Raw genomic sequence first — 20,888 nt, 5'->3', positions numbered from 1 at the left:
TGTTATGCTGTGTTTTCAAGTTGTGCTAGTCACATACATATATTTTTCATTCGGTATTTAAATTTAATTTGGGAGAGTATACAAAAAACATGTCTGTTCAAGTTAGTGGTTTAGCCAGTAGATCACCTGGCTTTGTGTCAAGTAAAAAGAAATTGCTTTTTTTTTTTTTTTAATTTTGGAGTGTGGAGCGACATCTTTAAGGAGAAGTTTGAATAGCATAAACTATATACTATGTCATATGTATAAAATGTTCCTTCACATTAAATATGTGGAGTTATGAGTTGGCTGAGGAACAAAAACATGTCAAGATGAAGTAAAGCAGAAATTACACGTTAATGTATCATTTACTCATAAACTTCAGTCTATCTATTATGGACTGAACTGCCTGTCTCCTCATTCTGCCCATTCATATATTGAAAATCTGACTTCCAGCGTGAATGAATTTAGAGACAGGATCTTTGAGGAAGTCATTAAAGTTGAATGAGGTAATAAGATTGGGACCTAATCCAATAGGACTGGTATCCTTTAACCAGAGGAAGACGCCAGAACTCTGTGTACCCACAGAAAAAAGGGCATGTGAGGAGGCCACGTACAAGTTCAGGAAAGGGTCCTATACAGAAAGCAACCCTGCAGGCCCTATGATATTGAACCTCCATCCTCCAGAACTGAAAACATACCGTCTTGTCTATAGTATTTATTATGGTATTCAAGGAGACTACACACTACACAAAATAAGTTAAATCTAATCTGAGCTTCTATCTAAGATAAACACATAAAATTTAGGGTAAAACTACCCAAGTTTTTATGAAATTGACATCCCTGTCAAGTCACAAATAGCTAGTTCTTCTAAAACAATTTCAAAGAAATGTAATTACATTAAAATAGATACAGACAAAGTGGTTTAATTATCAACTACTCAGCTATGCAAATGTTTGTGGATGTGATGGCTAAATCATTCTTTCAAACAATTTTTTTTTACGTCTAAACGGCATCAATGAGGATTAATGCTGTACGACATTACATGTTATTCTAAAACATGCATTTCATTTAGTTTATGTAAACTGAATTAGTGAATAAAATAGAGCAACCTCTCAGCAAATAAAGGTGGGTAAAAAAGATTCCCAATTTTCCTAACAGTATCATAATTTGGAAATGGTGATGATCGTTTTCATAGATTTTTATGTTTTGTAAATTGGTACACACACACAATCTGTAATTAATAAATAAGAGGCATTTTATTCAAACAGTTTGTAAAGGACAGTTGCTTGCCAATATAAAAATAATTAAACAAAATCTTATGTTTAGTAATAAAACAAAAGATACTGAACAAGTAAATTTCATTTCTTTAGGAATTTACACTTGCATTGCAAAAATCTAGCCAACAGATAGCATTTATACCTGCCAAACTGAAAAGAAAATACTATACCCCGTAAAATCAATGAAAGCATCAACATTAAGAAAAAATTTAGCTCTCAATAACTATTAAATTACCAAATTTTCTTCCTAGATTTTTCCTAATATAATTGTTTTTATTCCCAAAAGTGCATTCATAGAAATAATCATCTTTGGTATATAGCCACATTTCTGTATAAGTGAATAGACATTCATCCACTCATCATTAATGAGCCATGATCCAATGGACCTTTAAGTAAATAACTACAAAATATATACACTACGATTTCTCTCACCAAATATATGAACATATTTCAATATATTCTGAAATAGTAGATAGTTGCTAAAATAATATAATTTATTGATGTATACATGTGAACTTACCTCTAATATCATCTTTCTTCCTGTACTATATGTCTTTAAATTGGTTGTGTTTTTAGCAGGTAAGACTAATTTCTCTCTTTTCCAGTGAATTGATGCTGGTGGATTGGATTTCACATCACAACTTATATTGATAGGATTTCCTTCCCAAGAGTAATAAATTGTTTGGTTTGATATAAACTTGGGGGCATCTGTAATACAATATAATAAAATAATTATAGACATTTTCTTTAAGTTAAATAATCATTTAAGTAGTATAAGCATTAGTAATTTTTACTTGAGTATAAAAAGAAGCCATAAAATTCTAAGTTCATATATTTAATACAGGGCATCAGAACTCACAAAAATATATGTCAGTTGAATCCATTTATTACATAATTTTAATAGCATTAACATAGAAACACTCATAAATTGCCAGTTATTAAAATAGAAGACAACCAGAGTTAAATTTGCTCTTACTAATCTGACAAAAAAAATCTATTGAATATGTTAATGACTATCTACAAGTGTAGAAACTATTTCTGGAACAAACTAAAGTGAGCATATAGGATAAAATCTAATAAAATAAATGGTTCTTGCCTCACTCTTTATTTTTTTTAAGTCATACTCACTGTTTCTATAAATTATGTTGAAGGCTTTGTTATGAAATCTAAGTTGGAATGGCAACAAAACAACAAAACATTTTCATCCCTATAGTATCTACATTTCCAATTTTTATTAAACCACAGCTGTGATAAATTAATCAACTATAACTAATTTGAAAAGTAATTAGTTCTTATTCCTATGACTCACTATCAGTTTTTTCAGGTCTCCACTCTAGATCTTTATCACAAAAGTTAAGAGAAAACAATGTATAATTTTATTGAAAAAACCTAAATGTGAATACCTAAAAACATTGTTTTCACTCTTGCTCCACCCTGGGACTATGATCTAGATCAAATACCAAATACTGTAACTTCTTAGAGTCTCAATTTCCTGTCTGTATAATTATTTGTGAGGATTTTGAAAATATTTTTACATAAAAGCATAATTCTCAAGTAAGCTGTAGCTAAAATGTTGCTCCTTTTTATACTGATTATTGTTACCAACATTACTTAACAGTTAATATCTAATAAAAAATTATCAATTTACATCATTTAACTTTTAAACATTTTATACCAAAAATTACTTTAAAATAATCAACATCCAGTTTTATTTTATCTTCAAATTATATATATATATATATAATATATATATATATATATATTATATATATATATATAATATATATATATATATATATTATATATATATATATAATATATATATATATATATAAAATATATATATATATAATATATATATATATATATATATATATATAAAATATATATATATATAATATATCTCAGATATGTAACCTAAGAACTATCTGCGGAACAAATGCGGAAGTAATCATTTAAAAATCCTTGTCCTGTTTTGCTTTAATGTATATTTTTAATGACAATCTCACATACAAATCGGAAATTCTTCTGGAATCATTTCTATATAAAGGCAATTTTATATATTCTATATTTAATATTTTTAGTAACCTTGTAAGGAAGGAATAATCCCTGTTCTATGGATAAGGGAGCTGGATTGAGAGATGTCAAGCTCATTCCCACAAGTTTTATGGATCAGATATAAATATGGGGCTATTTTAACCAATATCTAGTATATGTCCAATCAAGCCCAGAAATAAAATTTTCTAATTTTCAGTATTTGAAACACTTTGGTACTCTGAATCCTAGCATCTATTATTGAGGGGAATATAATTGAAACAATTCTTCAGGAAGACAAAGAGCCTTAAAACAGTTTTATAATCTTGATTCTGAAATCCAGTCTTTAAGTACCTATCTAGAGAAAATAATTAGAAATACTAAAGAAGTTTATATAAAGGACCTTCAATGCATTATTATTTTAATAACAAAAACTCAAAACAACTTAACATCCCATAAATGGTGGTATATCTTTGTACTTACGTGTGCTAAATATTACACAGACATATTTGCCTATGGCTTTCCATCAGCTTGGCATATACCTTCCCTTCCCTTCCACTGGCTGAGTTCAAAACTAAGTTCCACACTTTCTAAACAGCCTTTCCACACTCTTCAGTTCTGGATTAGATGTCCTAAATTGTGCACCCCCACCATTCTATGTTCTCTCTCATCATGATCATTAGGCAATGGAAGTATCTATTTGATCATTTCTCTACCAAGTGATGTCCATTTGGGGGTTAGAATGAATCTCAGTCATAATTATTTGCCTAATGGCTTATACAGTGTTTTTAAAACTGCAGATTGAATTGACTAGAAATTAAATAGTCAACTAAGTTTTAATTCAACAGTTCAAGTAAATTGAAAAAAATATATTTTCAAAAAAGAAAGAGAAAAGAAAAAAAACCTTTTTCAAAGCCAGGGACATGAAGAATCTAAGAACTCACAACTGATTAAAGGAATAGCTATAAGAGAAACCAAATTTCTTGATATTTAAAGTCATAAACTAAGTTTATATCTATATCTTTAAAATTATTTACAACTCAAGATATGTAAGATATAATTTATTTAGCATTATACTATATTATGGTGAGGTTTAAGAAAAATATAGTTACAAATAAACTCAACCCGATATGAAATGCATACATGCTAATGGAAATATTAATAGCTGACTCACAGTAACACTGTCCAAAATGTGGCATCTGTATATAGTGTATTATAATAGTGTAATTTAACTATAAACTGCGGCTAAGATTTGGTCTTTTCCATAAAAGAAAGCAATTGTGACTAATTGCTTGCCTGATCTCAGTGTGAATTCTACTCGAATTATCAATGCTGAATGCAATATTTGCTACAGGCAATACATACTATACTGAAAGCCACATTAAAAATATATTTGTGGTGTCAGGCAAGAAAATATTGATAACACGAGTCTATGATAAAAAAGAAACTAAAATTCTACACAGGATATGCTTTGTAAATATCAATACAGTAGCAAGGCAGCAATATTCACTGGTACAAGATTAGCATGTTAATGAAATTAACAACATGGTATGACGGATGTGACTCTTTCATAGCAGCATTTGAAGTAGCTGAAGAATGTAGCCCTATTTCATGTTGGTGTATCAAAAATAGCCATTTTCAAAATCAGGAAGACCCTTTACATCATGAAAGTCTTCAAATGTACAGAGGAAATAAATATTGGTAGTTAAAAAAAGCCCACAGGGCAAGAAGGAGAAAAGAATATAGCATAAGCAGAAGTGGAAAGATATTTTTGCCTATGCTATATTATTCCTTCACATATATATAAAAGAAAAAAAACTTAGTCAATAGGCATAAAAAACATTTGACCTTGAAGTTGCGTTTTTGTTATTTTGCCTAGGATTTGTGCCCAATATACTATGCATGGGGAAAGTTAATTCCTGACTACGTGAAATATAAAGTAATGGAAGCATCTCTTAAAGAGTTATGTGTCCATCAAATCTTACCAAAGTCCAAACTAAAATAGTATTCTACAAATTTTAAAGAGAAGAAATGACTTTATTGGAAGAACTAATTTTTATCTGAGCAGAGTAGTAAAAAGTTAGATAAATCTGAATAGTGACAAGATGGAAGTATGTCATTCACTAGAGGTGGAGAAAGAGTTTTCCTTTCTGAAAGCTTCCAGTGCCTCTTTGATCAAACTATAGGCAGGTTCCTCTTAGCCCACCTTTCAACTAGGCCTTGACCTGGCTTGCCATTAACAAAGAATACTGCTAAATCTATTTATGAGAGTTCCCACACCCTTGACTTATGATCACTTTTGCCTTCTCATAAAATTCTTCATTCACAACCATTGTGGGCTAAGTGTTTGGCCTGCCATTAGCAAGGATCTTGTTAGGCATAAAGTCACTACCTCTGAAGTTTACCAGGTCCCTCTTAGTAACTTTCCATCCACTGCCCTCTCTCACTCTACTCATTGGTTGTACATTCCTACCTGTCCTTGTATTTGTTACCGAACTCAATTTCTGTCCCCTACTGCAATCATCTTGAGCACTATTCCGTTAGTACTCATGACTACAGTATTCCTTATAATTTTTAACAGGTCTTGGAATAATTTCTGTTTGACAAATTAGGGTAACCCCACGAAGGTGTTTAAAAAGAAAACTTGATTCCCTTTCTTAAAGAGAGAATGAGAAAGACACATCTGACACAGATGTGTCAGTAATAAGTACTGGGTTATTTTTGGTAAATTTTGTATAATTGAAGTATTACAGTTAAAATAATAAGCTAAAGTTAATTTAAAATTGTGAATGGGCAGATAAGTTATTCGCTTGCTTCAATATGAGAAAGTCGAAGAAGAATCCCTATAGTTTAGAAAGTTAAAATGCTTTCCATTTTGAATTAACAAGAAATACTGTTAAACTGATATAGAAAATTTGTTAAGGCTATTGTTTACAGACAAGATTTGAATTTCAAAGATGAATATCAAAATTGTAATAGGCATTTTGAGTATGTTATTTTCATATTTGGATCTGATATTCACATTTTTGTTATGAAGAGTATTCAACCTCTAAATACATGAATATTCTGGAACAAAAAAACTAAATAAGCTTTGTTATTAATTATATCATAAATAATAAAAGTAGTAAACAGGGCACCAAAATATTCTTCATATTCTAAAAATAGTAAACAATACTAATATATTTGTTATACTGTACTTTCCTCAACAGTATATTCTAATTTTGATGTTTTTCAGTCCCAGGAAAGTTGCAAGCTTTTGGAAACCTTGCAAAAAAAGCTTCCAAAAAGCTTTTGGAAAGCCATATGTATGGCTTTACAACATGTAAAATGTCTTGCTACATGTGGAGTCTCTTTAAATTTTTTAAAATGCAAATAAAACTCCTTACAGCTTTAATCTCAAATAATTATGTCTACTTCACTTTCATAATGTGTGTAAACATATGTATATAAATATATGTATATGTGAGTGAATATATACATTTATGTATATGAGTAAATATGTACACACACATAGGAATATATACATATTCACTCTCATGTATACATATATACATTTAAAAGCATATATTGCATATATAGAGATATATTGGCATATATGGATATGTTGTACATACATATACATACTACACACACACACACACATGCACACACGCAAATATACACTGTATTAATCTGTTTTCACATTGCTGATTTGAAGAGACATTTGAAACTGGGTTATTTATAAAGAAAAGAAAGTTTAATGGACTCGCAGTTCCACGTGGCTGGGAAGGCCTCAAAATCATGGCAGAAGGCGAAAGGCACATCTTCCTTGGCTGCAGACAAGAGAGAATGAGAGCCAAGCAAAAGGGGAAACACCTTGTTAAACCATCAGATCTCCTGAGACTTAGTCACTACCACGAAAACGGTATGTGGCACCTGTCCCATGATTCAATTATCTCCCACTGGGTCCCTCCCAAAACATGTAGGCATTATGGGAGCTACAATTTAAGATGAGATTTGGGTGGGGTCACAGCCAAACCATATCATACACATATACATGCAATATACTGACATATTGATATATGGTATACACATATATATTCATTCTAGAGTAAATAAACATACCTGACATCAGGGAAAATATTGGGCTACCTATTTTATTTGTTGAGAGACCTGATTATTTGAAATTAAAATTGAAAGAGGCTTTATTTCCATTTTTAAAAATTTTAAGAGACTCCATATGTAGTAATACACTTGAAAGCCCAATAACAATGTTAATTAATTTATTATAAAGAGGAAAGAATTCATCTTAAATTTGAACAGTATCATGATATTATATATTAAGCCTGATCCCTTAAATATTGACTTTATTTTTATTTGAAATTATAAATTGAACTCATATTTTAATGATAGGGCTCATATATTCTATATTTTCACATATTTCAGTTCTCCATTAACTTGTTTAGAATTAATCATATTCCATATAGTGAATAATTAATATTTTATTTATGTTTTGGTTCAATTTATTTTGATTTCAAACTAATATTATCTATTTGTATATTTATTCCACCTTCACTTTCAAAAAGATGTTGAAGTTTAACCTCTTCATGATATACTGCCGTGCATTGCCCTGCCAAATAGAATGCTAAAATCCTCCAAATCAGAATGACAGATTTGACTGCACACTAATGAATCAAAATAATATCAAAATTTATGTCTATGACTATGAAGCCATTTAGCAGATGCTGGATACAACCATTTGGTATAAAAGTTTTTCTTCCCTGCATATTCACTGGCACATTGTGAGTTTATAGAAGGAAAAATGGATGTCTCAACCTTAATCTTAAAGATTCTCTATCTGTGGCTCTGGGAGGGCAGCCACTGTCCAAAATTATCACTGCGAGCTTATTTCATGCTAATCCCTGTTTAAATGCAAGGGATTCATGTCAACAGGAAACATTCAGTGAATGAGGCAGATGCAAAAGTAAGTAAATATGTTGTTACATAACTGCAACTTAGAAAGCTTTCCAGAAGAACATTAACTTAAATCTCTATTTGTGAGCACTTAAAATGTGCCTGGCATGGTGCTTCTCGCAACTTGTCATAAGTCTTATAATAAGAATCTGAAGAAATTTCAATAGCAAAAAAGGCCATATAATTTGATTTTAAGATGGGGAAAGAATCCGAGTTTTTTCAAAAGAAAGTAAATAAGTGGTCATCAGGTGTCTGAAAAAATGTTCAACATCACTAATCATTAGTAAGATGCAAATTAAAGCCACGAGAAGATATAAACTCATCCATTACAATGGCTAAGGTAAGTAATGTCAAGGATTCAGAGAAAAGATAACCCTTATACACTTTTGGTGGGAATGTCAGTACATATATTATAAAAATCATATGGTTTCACAAAAAAATTAAAAATCAGAATTACCATATTATCCAGTTATCCTACTTTGAGTACACATTCAAAGGAAATTCAATCAGAATGTAGAAGAGATATCTGCACTCCTAAGTTCACTGCAGCCTTATTCACAATAGTTAAGATTTGAAATCAGACTAAAATATTCATCGGTAGATGAATACATATGAAACACATGGTAAATACACAAAATGAAAATTAAAATACAAGGAAATTATGTCATTTGTAAGGACGTGAATGAATCTAAAGGATGTTATCCTCAGTGAAATAAGCCAGGCACAGAAACACAAATACTGCATAATCTACTTTATACATGTGAAATCTAAAACAGTCAAATTCATAGAAAAAGACAGTAGAGTGGTGGTTAGCTGAGGTTGTAGTGGTAAGAGGGATAGAAAGATGTTGGCCAAAGGGTACAAAGATTCAGTTAGACAACAGAAATAAGTTTTTGAGATGTACTGCAAAATAAGATGACAATAGTTAATAATAGTATATCACACATCACAAAATTGCTAAGACAGTACATTTCAAATGTTCTCATCTCAAAAAATGCCAAGCATGTGAGGCAATGAATTTAATTACTCCATGCTGTTAGACATATATGAAAACATCACATTGTGCCCCCAAAATATAAACGACTAAATTAAAAAGATCTGGAGATGTACACACATAGAATAGTGGATGAAAACAAAAAATTTGTGGCTGGTGCTTATCAGAGATAAGTTGTATTGGAAATAGCACTGGGCTTGCCATTGAAATTGAGTGCCAGCTCTGCCAAGCAGCAAAGATGTGATCTTAAGTATCTGCTTATCATTTTGGCCTTAATAAACTTTTTTAAAAGAATTTAGGAGTTAAACTAGATAAATTATTTCCAATTTTCTTAACCTCTAAGAATCACTTAACATGACTCTAGGACAAGTTTTAAAAATATATATACATATCCTTTTTAGGATACATAAAGTAGCACTAGACTATATAAAAGGTGGCATTAGCTCTTACTAAGAATTCCATATTCTACTTGGAATAATAATTATTTCAATTTATAAAAGCCTCTGATGTAGTTTACTACACACACATGCAGTCATTTATATGTATAGGTTTGTACAGTAAAGTGCCTGTAATCCCTGCTACTCAGGAGGCTGAGGCATGAGAATCACTTGAACCTGGGAGAGACCAGTTGCAGTGAGCAGAGATTGCACCACTGCACTCCAGCCTTGGTGAAAGAGCAAGACTGTCACACACAAAAAAAAAGTTATTTGGTAAATATTTTAATAAGTTAATAGTTATCAAACAGACTACATGAGGGCCAATAATGCAGTTGTCCTTGGAGGTAAATGTATTCTCTTTAGACCCCTAAATATTGTTAATAAGTATATAATTAACAAGATTTGTGCATTACTGTATAGATTATAAGAAAAGAAATACTGTAAACAACATGTAATGCATGTATAGACATTAAAAACAAGGAACTATGTTCTTTTAGCTGTTATCACAATGAATGATCCCTAATAATAACTTATTTAGATTTAGTGAAATGGCAGCTGTACAGGCAGAAGTCTGACCCAAACTTATTCTTAAATCCATGCCCTTTACTGAATCTCTGATTTTACATGATCAGTATCACAAGAAACAGTGATGTATGCCAGGATCTGAATCTGTCACCTTCCTCAGTGTTTCATTCAGGACAAGATTATTTTCAGCCCAATCCACTCCATATCAGGAGACACAAAAGAAACTTTTAAGCATGTCTTCAGATGTCTTCAGACTTGGTACCAAGTTATACATGTTTTGATAAATGGTCACTCTCTGTGTCTGTTTTTCTTATTGCTGAGATTTAGAGCTGAACTCAGAGTCAGTACTGATCACTGCATTCTCCTGCAGTACGAGATTTCTTCACTTGATTACTTGCTTAATGCAAACTTTCCACTTTCTTTTGTAATTCCTCCTTTGGCCGAAATCTTTCTTCTGAGCCTCGTTTATTTGTGGTTGGTACTGTGACCTAAGCAAAGCCTTATTTCTTGCTGAGTGCTGGCCTGCATTACTGAATTCTGCCTGTGCCTGAGCAGGATGAACTGATAACAAAGCATAACACAGGCTCTGGGAACCGAAATATACAAGCCTTTCACCTGAATTCCACCAGGTCATGAATATTAGAACCAGGCAACTCATTATAAAACTCGCTATATATAATCCATTTTCTAAATCAAATTGAAAAGGCATTACTAGGAAATAACTTAAAATAAAAACAGTTTTTAAAAATCATATTGATAATAATAGGCATTGTCCTTGTGAAACGGTATGGTGATTGTGCTCTAGATTATATCCTATATACTCTTCAAAGCATTCACACACTAGAGGGAAAAATCTTCCTCTTTTCCAGTAATCATACTCTTAGGCAAACAATTTTCAAATGTTCTTTTTGATATTATATTTTAAGAACTACAAATAATAAGAATAGTTATTTTTAGATGTAATAGTATAACAGTGAAACAGTAAAAAAACTGTCATAAGTAACTCTATTTTTGTTTAAGAGGCCTTTATACATTCTTACAAGTAGACTAGAATAATTTTATAACACTCATAATATGCAAAGACACCAATTATATAATTGTTTTAAAGTAATTCTGGGATAAAAGAAAAATTACATATAAATTAACTATATGTCTCATTAAATATTTATAGGAGTAATGTGACCTGACCAAGGGCAAAAGTTTCCAACCTCATTAGATCCTTACTGACTCTCTGATGTCTGCAACCCTTGGTCCCACCCCCACTTGGTCCTAATACCCTCCTCTTCCCCTTACCCTTAACCAAAAAGACGCTGACATTTGTACTGACTTAAGATGGTACATTAAGATGCTAGTCCACAATTTTCTTGGTTTGCTGACTCTCAAAATAAACCTGCTTTTCCCCCCACCAACTCTCGTCTCTCATGTTTGGCTTTGTGGTAAGCAGCTGAACACAGATTTGGTTGTAATAGGGTGTCAATTTTACAAGCTTTGCCATTGCTTTCTTAGCACTAATGCACAACATGTAAAAATACCATTCACTTCTCTCAATATTTACTATGAGCTCTCTAGTCCAGTTCATAGTCTTTACCTGGTCAGTTTTAGAAGCCCTTTCTGGCTTACTGATCTACCAGTTTCTACTTTAAGCAAATGTAACTAAACTGCTTAAAACCTTTTAAAGAACCTAATTACACTCCTTAAACCCAAACTTGTATGACTCTTTACAAAGCTTTACCTAAACTAGTCTATCCCTATTTGTGACCTTGTACACATTTAGATTAACTTTTTTTCTCAAACCTTCATCATCCTGAACTCTTTTGTGCTTTCAGCCCTTTGTACTAGGTGTCTCAATCTGCCTAATAACTTTTTTCTTTTTAAAAAATTTTATTTTTTATTTCAATAGGTTTTGGGAGAACAGGTGGTGTTTGGTTACAAGTATAAGTTATTTAGTGTTGATTTGTGGGATTTTGGTATACCCGTCACCTGAGCAGGATACACTGTACCCAATGTGTAGTCTTTTATCCCTCACCCTCCTCTCACCCTTTGCCCTCAGTTCCCGAAGCCCATTGTATCATTCTTATGCCTTGGCATCCTCAAAGCTTAGCTTCCACTTATGAGTAAGAACATTCAATGTTTGGTTTTCCATTTCTGAATTACTTCACTTAGAATAATGGTCTCTAGTATTCACACACACTACATTTTCTTTATCCACTCATTAATTAATGGATATTTGGGTTGGTTTCACATTTTTGCAATTGCTAATTGTGCTGCTATAAACATGCATGCAGAAGTGTTTATTTTACATAGTAACTTCTTTTCTCTGGGTAGATACTCAGTAGTGGGATTGTTGGATAAAATGGCAGATATACTTTTAGTTATTTAAGGAAATAACCTTTCCATAGTGGTTGTGATGGCAGCGGCAGCCCATCTGGAACGTCCGCTAGGAAGATTCCAGCTGCAGTTGGGGAGGTGTGGCTGGGGCTGTGCACTCCACAGATCCTGCAGGGGCCATGAACAGGCAGAAATCCCGTCTTCTACCAAATAGGTGGGGTGGGAGCCCTGCACTTCTTGTTGCAGCTGCAGCTGCCCAGCCGTGGTTCTGAATCCAGGTATCCCTGCACTCCCAGGGGGTTTATTTAATGATATGCTATTGACTATAGCCTTACAGTATAGTTTGAGGTTGAGTAATGTGATACTTACAGATTTGTTCTTTCTGCTTACTATTGCTTTGGCTATGATGGCTCTTTTTTGGTTCCATATGAATTTTGGAATTATTTTTTCTAATTCTGTGAAGAATGATGGTGTTATTTTGATAAGAATTGCATTGAATTTGTAGAGTACTTTTGGCAGTATGGTCAAAACCTAATCACTTTGGATGTATTTCATTTTAATATACCCATGTATGTTCTATCTCCCTAATTTATAAATTCTTTTTTCTTTATTTTTCTTTAAGACAGAGTTTGGCTCTGCTGCCCAGGCTGTGGGCCAGGAAGGCAGTGGCACACTCTCATCTCACTGCCACCTCTGCTTCCCAGGTTGAAGTGATTCTCCTGCATCAGCCTCCCAAGAGTTGGGATTATAGGCACACACCACCAGGCCCAGCTAACTTTTTGTATTCTTAGTAGAGACGGGATTTCACCATGTTGCACAGACTGGTCTCAAACTCCTGACTTCAGGTTATCTGCCTGCCTTGGCCTCCGAAGTGCTGGGATTACAGGCCTAAGACCCACACCTGGCCAGCCTAATTTATAAATTCACTGAGAACAAGAACAATGTGACTTGCCTCACAGTTCTGCTACAGCACCTGAATATAAGCAGATATGCAGTCAATAATAGTACAGTGGATGAGTGAAAACCAGGATAAGTATGTATTCCAGATGTCATTACTCCATTTAAAAGAGGATGAAAAATACACTCACATTTGTTTGATATTTCCAAAGAAACAGAATTTTGGAATTCAATCCAGTGTTATATATATTGTAGTACATTGTCTTTCTTAGACCTTATTATCATTTTGTAAAGAAGCTGGCCCCTTAAATTAGCTAAGATTTAACTGCACATTTAAAACAATCTAAAACACTCTGACTCTTTTTTTCAGCCATTTACATTTTCTCATTTGATTTATGCTGAGGGAAACTATCAAGGGAGTAAAAACTAATATATCCTTTGGCACATTTAAAGGATAATTCAATTAATGACTTCATAGATCCAGTTCTCTGTGTTCTGTCATATGCAGAAAAAGCTCTGGCAATTAACTGGATTCAGTCCATGTACCATGGGAATTCTAATAGCTATGTGGAATACTAAATTAGATGTGTGCTTATTTCCAGTTAACCATAACACTGGATATGCAGTTTTTGTTCTAAATTTGAACAGTCAAGTTATGTATAAATCTCAGAATATTTTTTGATCCTTGATTCATAAGCATATTTTTAATTAAAGAATACCTATATGTGACTTCTCAGCACACACTGGCTTTCTCTCTGTCATTCATGATAAAATCTTTACTGACCATAAGAAAAATTTGATAAGTAAGGTGAATTATTCATCTTTCTAATATTATTCTCCTTTTTCTTATTAGAATGTCTTTCCTTCATCAAATCATACATAAATTACTAATAAAAATCTAGTAGCTGTACTTCCAATGGCTAATTTGCCTTCTATTTGTTACATTATGTAACTGAATTTTTTATGAATAGCTATATCATTTTTAAGTATAATTTCACCTAGGTATTTATAAAACAAAGCTTAAATGAACTTCTTTTATAAAAATTTCTGGAGTTATCAAAGTAAGAATTATTAGTGATGTAGAAATGTGAGTATTCAAGTTGTTTTATAAATAACAGCCTGTTTTCTTCATAATTAGCCTTTCAAAACACACCTGTGTATATCTAAATTAAATTAAAATCTTAATTTTTTAAGATATTATCTTTAAATTTTATATTAAATACTCATTAGGTTAATAAAGATCTCTTAATATAATTAAAGTAAGTGGCCATAAGGAAATATTTTGGTGAGGAAAGCAGAAATTGTACAGGACAACTGTTTTAGCATTGATGATGTCCTAATAGTTACATCAGAGAAATTAATCATTTTATACTATCTGAAAAAAATCACAGAAAAGCTACAGGGCTACAATAACCAAAACAGCATGGTACTGCTACAAGAGCAGACATATACACCAATGGAGCAGAATAGAGAACCCAGAAATAAGACTGCATGTCTATAAATCTCTGATCTTCAAAGACCTTGACAAACCAAGCAAAGGGAAAAGGATGCCCTATTCAAGAAACGGTGCTAGGATAGCTGGTTAGCCATACGCAGAAATGAAAGTGGACACCTTCCTTATACTATATACAAAAATTAACTCAAGAGGGATTAAAGACTTAAATGTAAATCCAAAAAGTATAAAAACCCTGGAAGGTAACCTATATAATATCACTCAGGACATAGGCATGGGCAAAGATTTCATGATGGACATGCCAAAAGCAATTACAACAAAAGGAAAAATTAACAAACAGGATCTAATTAAAATAAAGAGCTTCTGCATAGCAAAGTAAATTATCAATAGAGTAAACAGATAACTTACAGAATGGAAGAAAATTTTGCAAACTATGCATCTGACAAAGGTCTAACATCCATGAGAAACTCAAAGAAATTTACAAGAAAAAAAAACCCATTAAAAAGTGGGCAAAGGACATGAACAGACACTTCTCAACAGAAGACGGACATATGTCCAACAGTAATATGATAAAAAGCTCAACATCACTGAGCATTTGGGAAATTCAAATAAAAACCACAATGAGATACCCATCTCGCATCAGTGAGAATGACTCTTAATAAACAAACAAAAAACAACAGACTTTGGCAAGTTTGTAGAGATAAACACTGTTACACTGTTGGTGGTAGTGTATATTAGTTTAACCATTGTTGAAGACTGTGTAGCAATTCTTCAAAAACCTAAAGACAGAAATGCCATTCAACCCAGCAATCCCATTCCTGGGTATATATCCAAAGGAATCTAAATCATCCTATTATAAAGACACATGAATTTGTATCTTCACTGCAGCAGGAATGGACTAAGACATGGGCTCAACTTAAATGTCCATCAGTAATAGGCCGCATAAGGAAAAGGTGGTAAATGCACACCATGGAATACCATATAGCCATAAAAATGAATGATGTAATGTCCTCTGTGGGGAAATAGATGGAACTGGCAGCCGATGCATCCTTAGCAAGCAAATTCAGGAACAGAAAACCAATTATTGCATGTTCTCACTTACAAATTGGAGTTAAATGATGAGAACACATGGACACATACAGGGGAGCAACACACACTGGGACCTATCAAAGGGTGGAGGTGGGAGGATAAGAAAAAATAACTAATAGATACTAGGTTTAATAGATGGGTAATGAAATAATCTGTATAAAAAAAACCCCTCTGACTTGGGTTTACCTATGCAACAAACCTGCACTTGGACCCCTGAACTTAAAAAGTTTAAAAAAAAATAGAAAAGTTTTTTTGGCATTAGACTGAACTCATTGATAATTGCTCTTATAATCTTAGAAAAAATTTTGGCAGCCCAATAAACATCAAAGATGATTTTAACAAATAGGATTATCATAAAATGACTTCTACCTAATCAGTTATGTTTCAAATTCTGTTGCATGTGAAGAATTTTGAGATATCAAAAGTACTAGAAATTATTGTTTAAAGAGGAGATTTGCTTTGATCAGGCCTTCATCTTCATTCCAGGGGCAGAATGTTTTGCATGTCCACAATACTAAAGCAGAGAAAAGACATTTTAGTGTTGCTGAGCTGTAAATTTGAAATGAAGGGATCTTTGTGAATAAATATACTAATTTGAATTAGTCATATATGCTTTAATATTGCATTAGATTCAGATTAAATACTATCTGATCCTTATATGTTTTATGTTTTATTACATTCAGATTCAATATTACCTTGCTCTTAGATTCTACTTCAAAATACTGTTATGATGTTACCTTTAGAAGAATAGTTTTCTCTTATTGCTCATTTGTATACTACCTATGACACATATTGTTTTAGAAGTGCATTAAGTTATATATTATTTTATGATGCTTTCTAAGCCATTCCACAACAGTAGATTCTGGTTCCCGAGACTTATTGAAATATTTGTAAGTATCTTCAATTATTTGCATGTTTGAAAAGTACTAACAGTCTATTTCTAGTGCTGTACAATAAATGCTATTAATAATTATTTTTATTATTATATTATTACTTGAGATGGGTTCTTGCTGTATTACTCAGGCTGGTCTTGAACTTCTGGGTTCAAATGATCCTCCTGCCTCAGCCTCATGAGGAGGTGTGATTACAGGTATGCACTACCACACTTGACTAAACATTATTAAACTGAATAACAAAAGATCAAAAGTTTTTAAAGGAAGATACAGAAATACCATTTTCTTCTTGAATAACTTTAAAGCAACTTACAAAAAATTTATTGTTTTTCTTGTCAATATGTGATGATTATCCAAGCAAGTTGGAAACCACTTAGAGAATGATGTAGATGTTTATATTTTCACAAAGGTGAATACTATTTTAAAACTAAGCACATTACCCTTTTGAGCATACGTTTAGCATAATGCACAGTTTATATCATACATAGAATGTAATATTTCCCTGTGATTAATATTTTTTCTTGATTTCCACAATTGCATGCATATCTTAAAATAGTCAATGAATTGTTTTATAAATTACTGGAATAATTTGAATAAAAATATATAATAAACTCCATTTTTTCTTTAACGTAATCCATTCTAATTAATATATGCTGAATATGTTATTTTTCCTTTTTAAAAGAATGTTCAGTAATAGTTATATACATTTACATGAAAGTGATGTTAAATTACAATACTATGAAATTCACTTGGTGTATTGCAATAGTATCCCTACTGGTCTTTCTCCCCTGCTTCTACCTTTGCACCCCTTTCAGTCTATTCTCAGCTCTGTAGTAAAGGTTATTTTCTTAAAATATGATCTGATAATATTGCTTGCACCTCTGATCAAAACTCTCCAGTGGCCTCTCATCTTTTTCAGAGTCCTCCTTAATATTATAAAGCTCTATATTAGTGCTAACAGCTATGCAATGGGAGCCACCTATGCAATGTTAAATTTTCTAAGAGCCATTCTGAAAAAGAAAAAGAGTAAAAGTCAAATTAATTGTAATAATATAATGTAAGCCAGTATATTTAAAGCGGTAAAATTTCAAGCTGTAGTCATTATAAAAATAAAATAACCATGACATAGAATCAACCTAAGTGTTCACTGATGTACGAATGGATAAAGAAAATGTGAGCTATGCTTTGGGAAGCCTGTAATCCCAGCACTTTGGGAGGTCGAGACGGGTGGATCATGAGGTCGAGAGATCGAGACCATCCTGGTCAACAAGGTGAAAGCCTGTCTCTACCAAAAATACAAAAAATTAGCTGGGCATGGTGGCGCGTGCCTGTAGTCCCAGCTACTTAGGAGGCTGAAGCAGGAGAATTGCCTGAACCCAGGAGGCAAAGGTTGTGGTGAGCCGAGATCACACCATTGCACTTCAGCCTGGGTAACAAAAGCGAAACTCTGTCTTAAAAAAAAAATGTGAGCTATGTATACAACAGAATGCTATTCAGCCATAAAATAGATTGTAATCTTATCTTTTACAGCAATATGGATGAAACTAGAGGACACTGAGTGAAGTAAGTCAGGCACTAAAAGACAACGTTCTCACTTATATGTGGGAGCTGAAAAAATTGATCTCATGGAGGAAGAGGTTACCAGAGGCTGGAAAGGATATTGGGCAGGGAAGAATGAAGAGAGATTGGTTAATGGGTACAAAATTAGTTAGACAAGAGGAATAAGATGTAGTGTTTGGTAGCACAAGAGGGCAACTATAGTTAACAATAACTTATTGTATATGTCAAAATACCTGTAAGACTTAGAATGTTCCTACTATGGTTTGGCTGTGTCCCTAGCCAAATCTCATCTTGACTTGTAGCCACTGTAATTCCCATGTGTCGTGGGAGGTAATTGAATCATAGGAGTGGGTCTTTCCAGTGCTGGTCTTGTGATAGTAAATAAGTCTCATAAGATTTGAAGGTTTCATAAAGAGGAGTTCCCCTGCATACACTCTCTTGCCTGCCACCATGTAAGACATGACTTTCATCTGCATTTGCCTTCAGCCATGATTGTGAGGCCTCCTCCAAGCCATGTGGAACTGTGAGTGGGTTACATCTTTTTATTACCCAGTCTTCAGTATGTCTTTATTAGCAGCGTGAGAGCAGACTCATGCAGTTCCCAACACAAAGAAATAATAAGTGTTTTAAGTAATGGATATCCCAGTTACCCAGATTTAATGACTACACATTTTATGCTTGCATCAGAATGTAATGTGTACCCTTTAAATACATACAACTAATACATATCCATATAAATTAAAAATAAGTAAAACATTAGTTAGAGAGATATTTTATATCCTTTATTTTTTGTTCCAAAATTTCAGAACCTGTTGTGTACTTTCCACTGACAGTGTACCTGAAGCCACTAAATTTGTATTGGGAGATTTCTGCCTTTAGATTTTATGTAATGTATAACTAATAAATAGGTTCACATATCCAATTTTTTCCAAAATTACTTAAAAGTTTTCCAATAACTAAATTGAGCATCAAATTTGAAATTTAATTAAAGTAAAATAAAATCAAAATTTCAGTTGCTCAGTTATACTGGCAGCATTTCCAATGCTCCATAGCCACACATAACAAGTTGCTGCCAGACTGGATGGCACATCTCTACCGCATCTGGCCACTTGTTAACTTCACGCCCTCATCTTCCACTCCTTGCTGACCCTTGCTCATTCAGCTTCAGCAACATTAGCCTCTGCACTGTCTCTTGAATTTCCTAGAATTGCTCTTCCTTGAATAACCTGCCCTTGCTCCCTCTACCTTGAATGTCCTTTTCCTACATTAGCAGCAGATCCCTCTCTTACCGTATTTTCTTTATCTATCTAAAATTCCACCCACAGGCATATACGTCTGATATGGATTAAATTGTTCAGCAGAATTTCATTCCAAAAGACCTCCCATTAGAAGGCTAGTGTATGACCCCGATGAACTGATGTTTGGCCTAGCCATGTGACATTTTTGGATGTGATGTGAGCAAACTCTTTAAATATGTCTTTGTTGTTGGGCTTACTTTCTTGTGCTTCTGCCATCACCATACAATGATATTCTCTATGTACTTATCGCCTCTGCAGCCTGGTTATATGTGTTACTGGATCCATAGCATGCAGTCAAGCATTGCAGTTGGAAGTTGAGCTTCTTATTCAAACCTGGTTTTGATCAGCAGTTTCCAAGGTGATAATTATTGTATGACACTGTGTTCTGGGGGGTTTATTATGCATAATTATTATGGCAAGCTGACTGACGTATCTCATTGCACTGTTTTACTATTTTCTTCCTTAGACTTTTTTACTGTTTCCCACATAATGCATTTTTCTACCTCATTTTTAAAAATCATTGGTTTCTCTTGCTAATGTCAAGGAAGGCAGATTTATTTGTTTGCTTTATTCAATTCTACATACTAAAATCCTAGAAAAGTTCTTAGTGTATACTATTTGCCTGATTAGTATCATTGAAAAAATTTAATTACAACCCTAATCTCAGTATGCCTTAATTCATAGGTATGTCTCTTTCTCTTTACAAACTAGGAAATTGAAACTTCATAATATGAACAGTGTGAGGCTGAGATCACATCATACTGAGCCTAGACTGAGTTCATTGACTTTTTTTGTCTTGTATATCCTGAAAGATACACTAAGACCTTGTGGCAGAGGACTTACTGTCCCCTCACGCTGTGGAAATTCTGTACTTCTCCTATCTGTGAGGTGTCTTCTCTGTTAAACCCAGAAAGCTCACTGCTATGGACTGAATGCTTGTATCCTCCCTCAATTCCTATGTTAAATTCCTAATCCTCAAAGTCATGGTATTTAGAGATAGAGGCTTTGGGAGGCAATTAGGTTTGTGAGATCATGAGGGTGAAATTCCTGTGATGGGATTAGTGCTTTTACAAAAAAAGAAAGGGACACCATATTTGCATATGTGTATGTGTGTGTGTATGCTTGTGTGTGTGCACAAAGCAAAGGACATGCCAGTATATAACCAGAAAGG

At 33.0% G+C, this 20,888-nt stretch overlaps 1 protein-coding gene across 4 annotated transcripts in view; it reads right to left on the bottom strand.

The window, feature by feature from the left end:
- NCAM2 (neural cell adhesion molecule 2) overlaps nt 1–20,888 on the bottom strand; it is a 549,137-nt gene that overhangs the window by 115,895 nt on the left and 412,354 nt on the right. For all 4 annotated transcript variants that reach the window (XM_035282876.3, XM_054249026.2, XM_035282875.3 and 1 more), the window contains exon 10: nt 1,777–1,964. In XM_035282876.3, the coding sequence (XP_035138767.1) occupies nt 1,777–1,964 (188 nt within the window). The remainder of the gene's footprint in view (nt 1–1,776; nt 1,965–20,888) is intronic.

Source organism: Callithrix jacchus, chromosome 21 (genome assembly GCF_049354715.1).
Source record: "Callithrix jacchus isolate 240 chromosome 21, calJac240_pri, whole genome shotgun sequence".
In the NCBI taxonomy this organism is placed as follows: domain Eukaryota; kingdom Metazoa; phylum Chordata; class Mammalia; order Primates; family Cebidae; genus Callithrix; species Callithrix jacchus.
The sequence above is the reverse complement of the archived record's forward strand: the minus strand, read 5'-3'. Positions and strand labels throughout refer to the sequence as shown.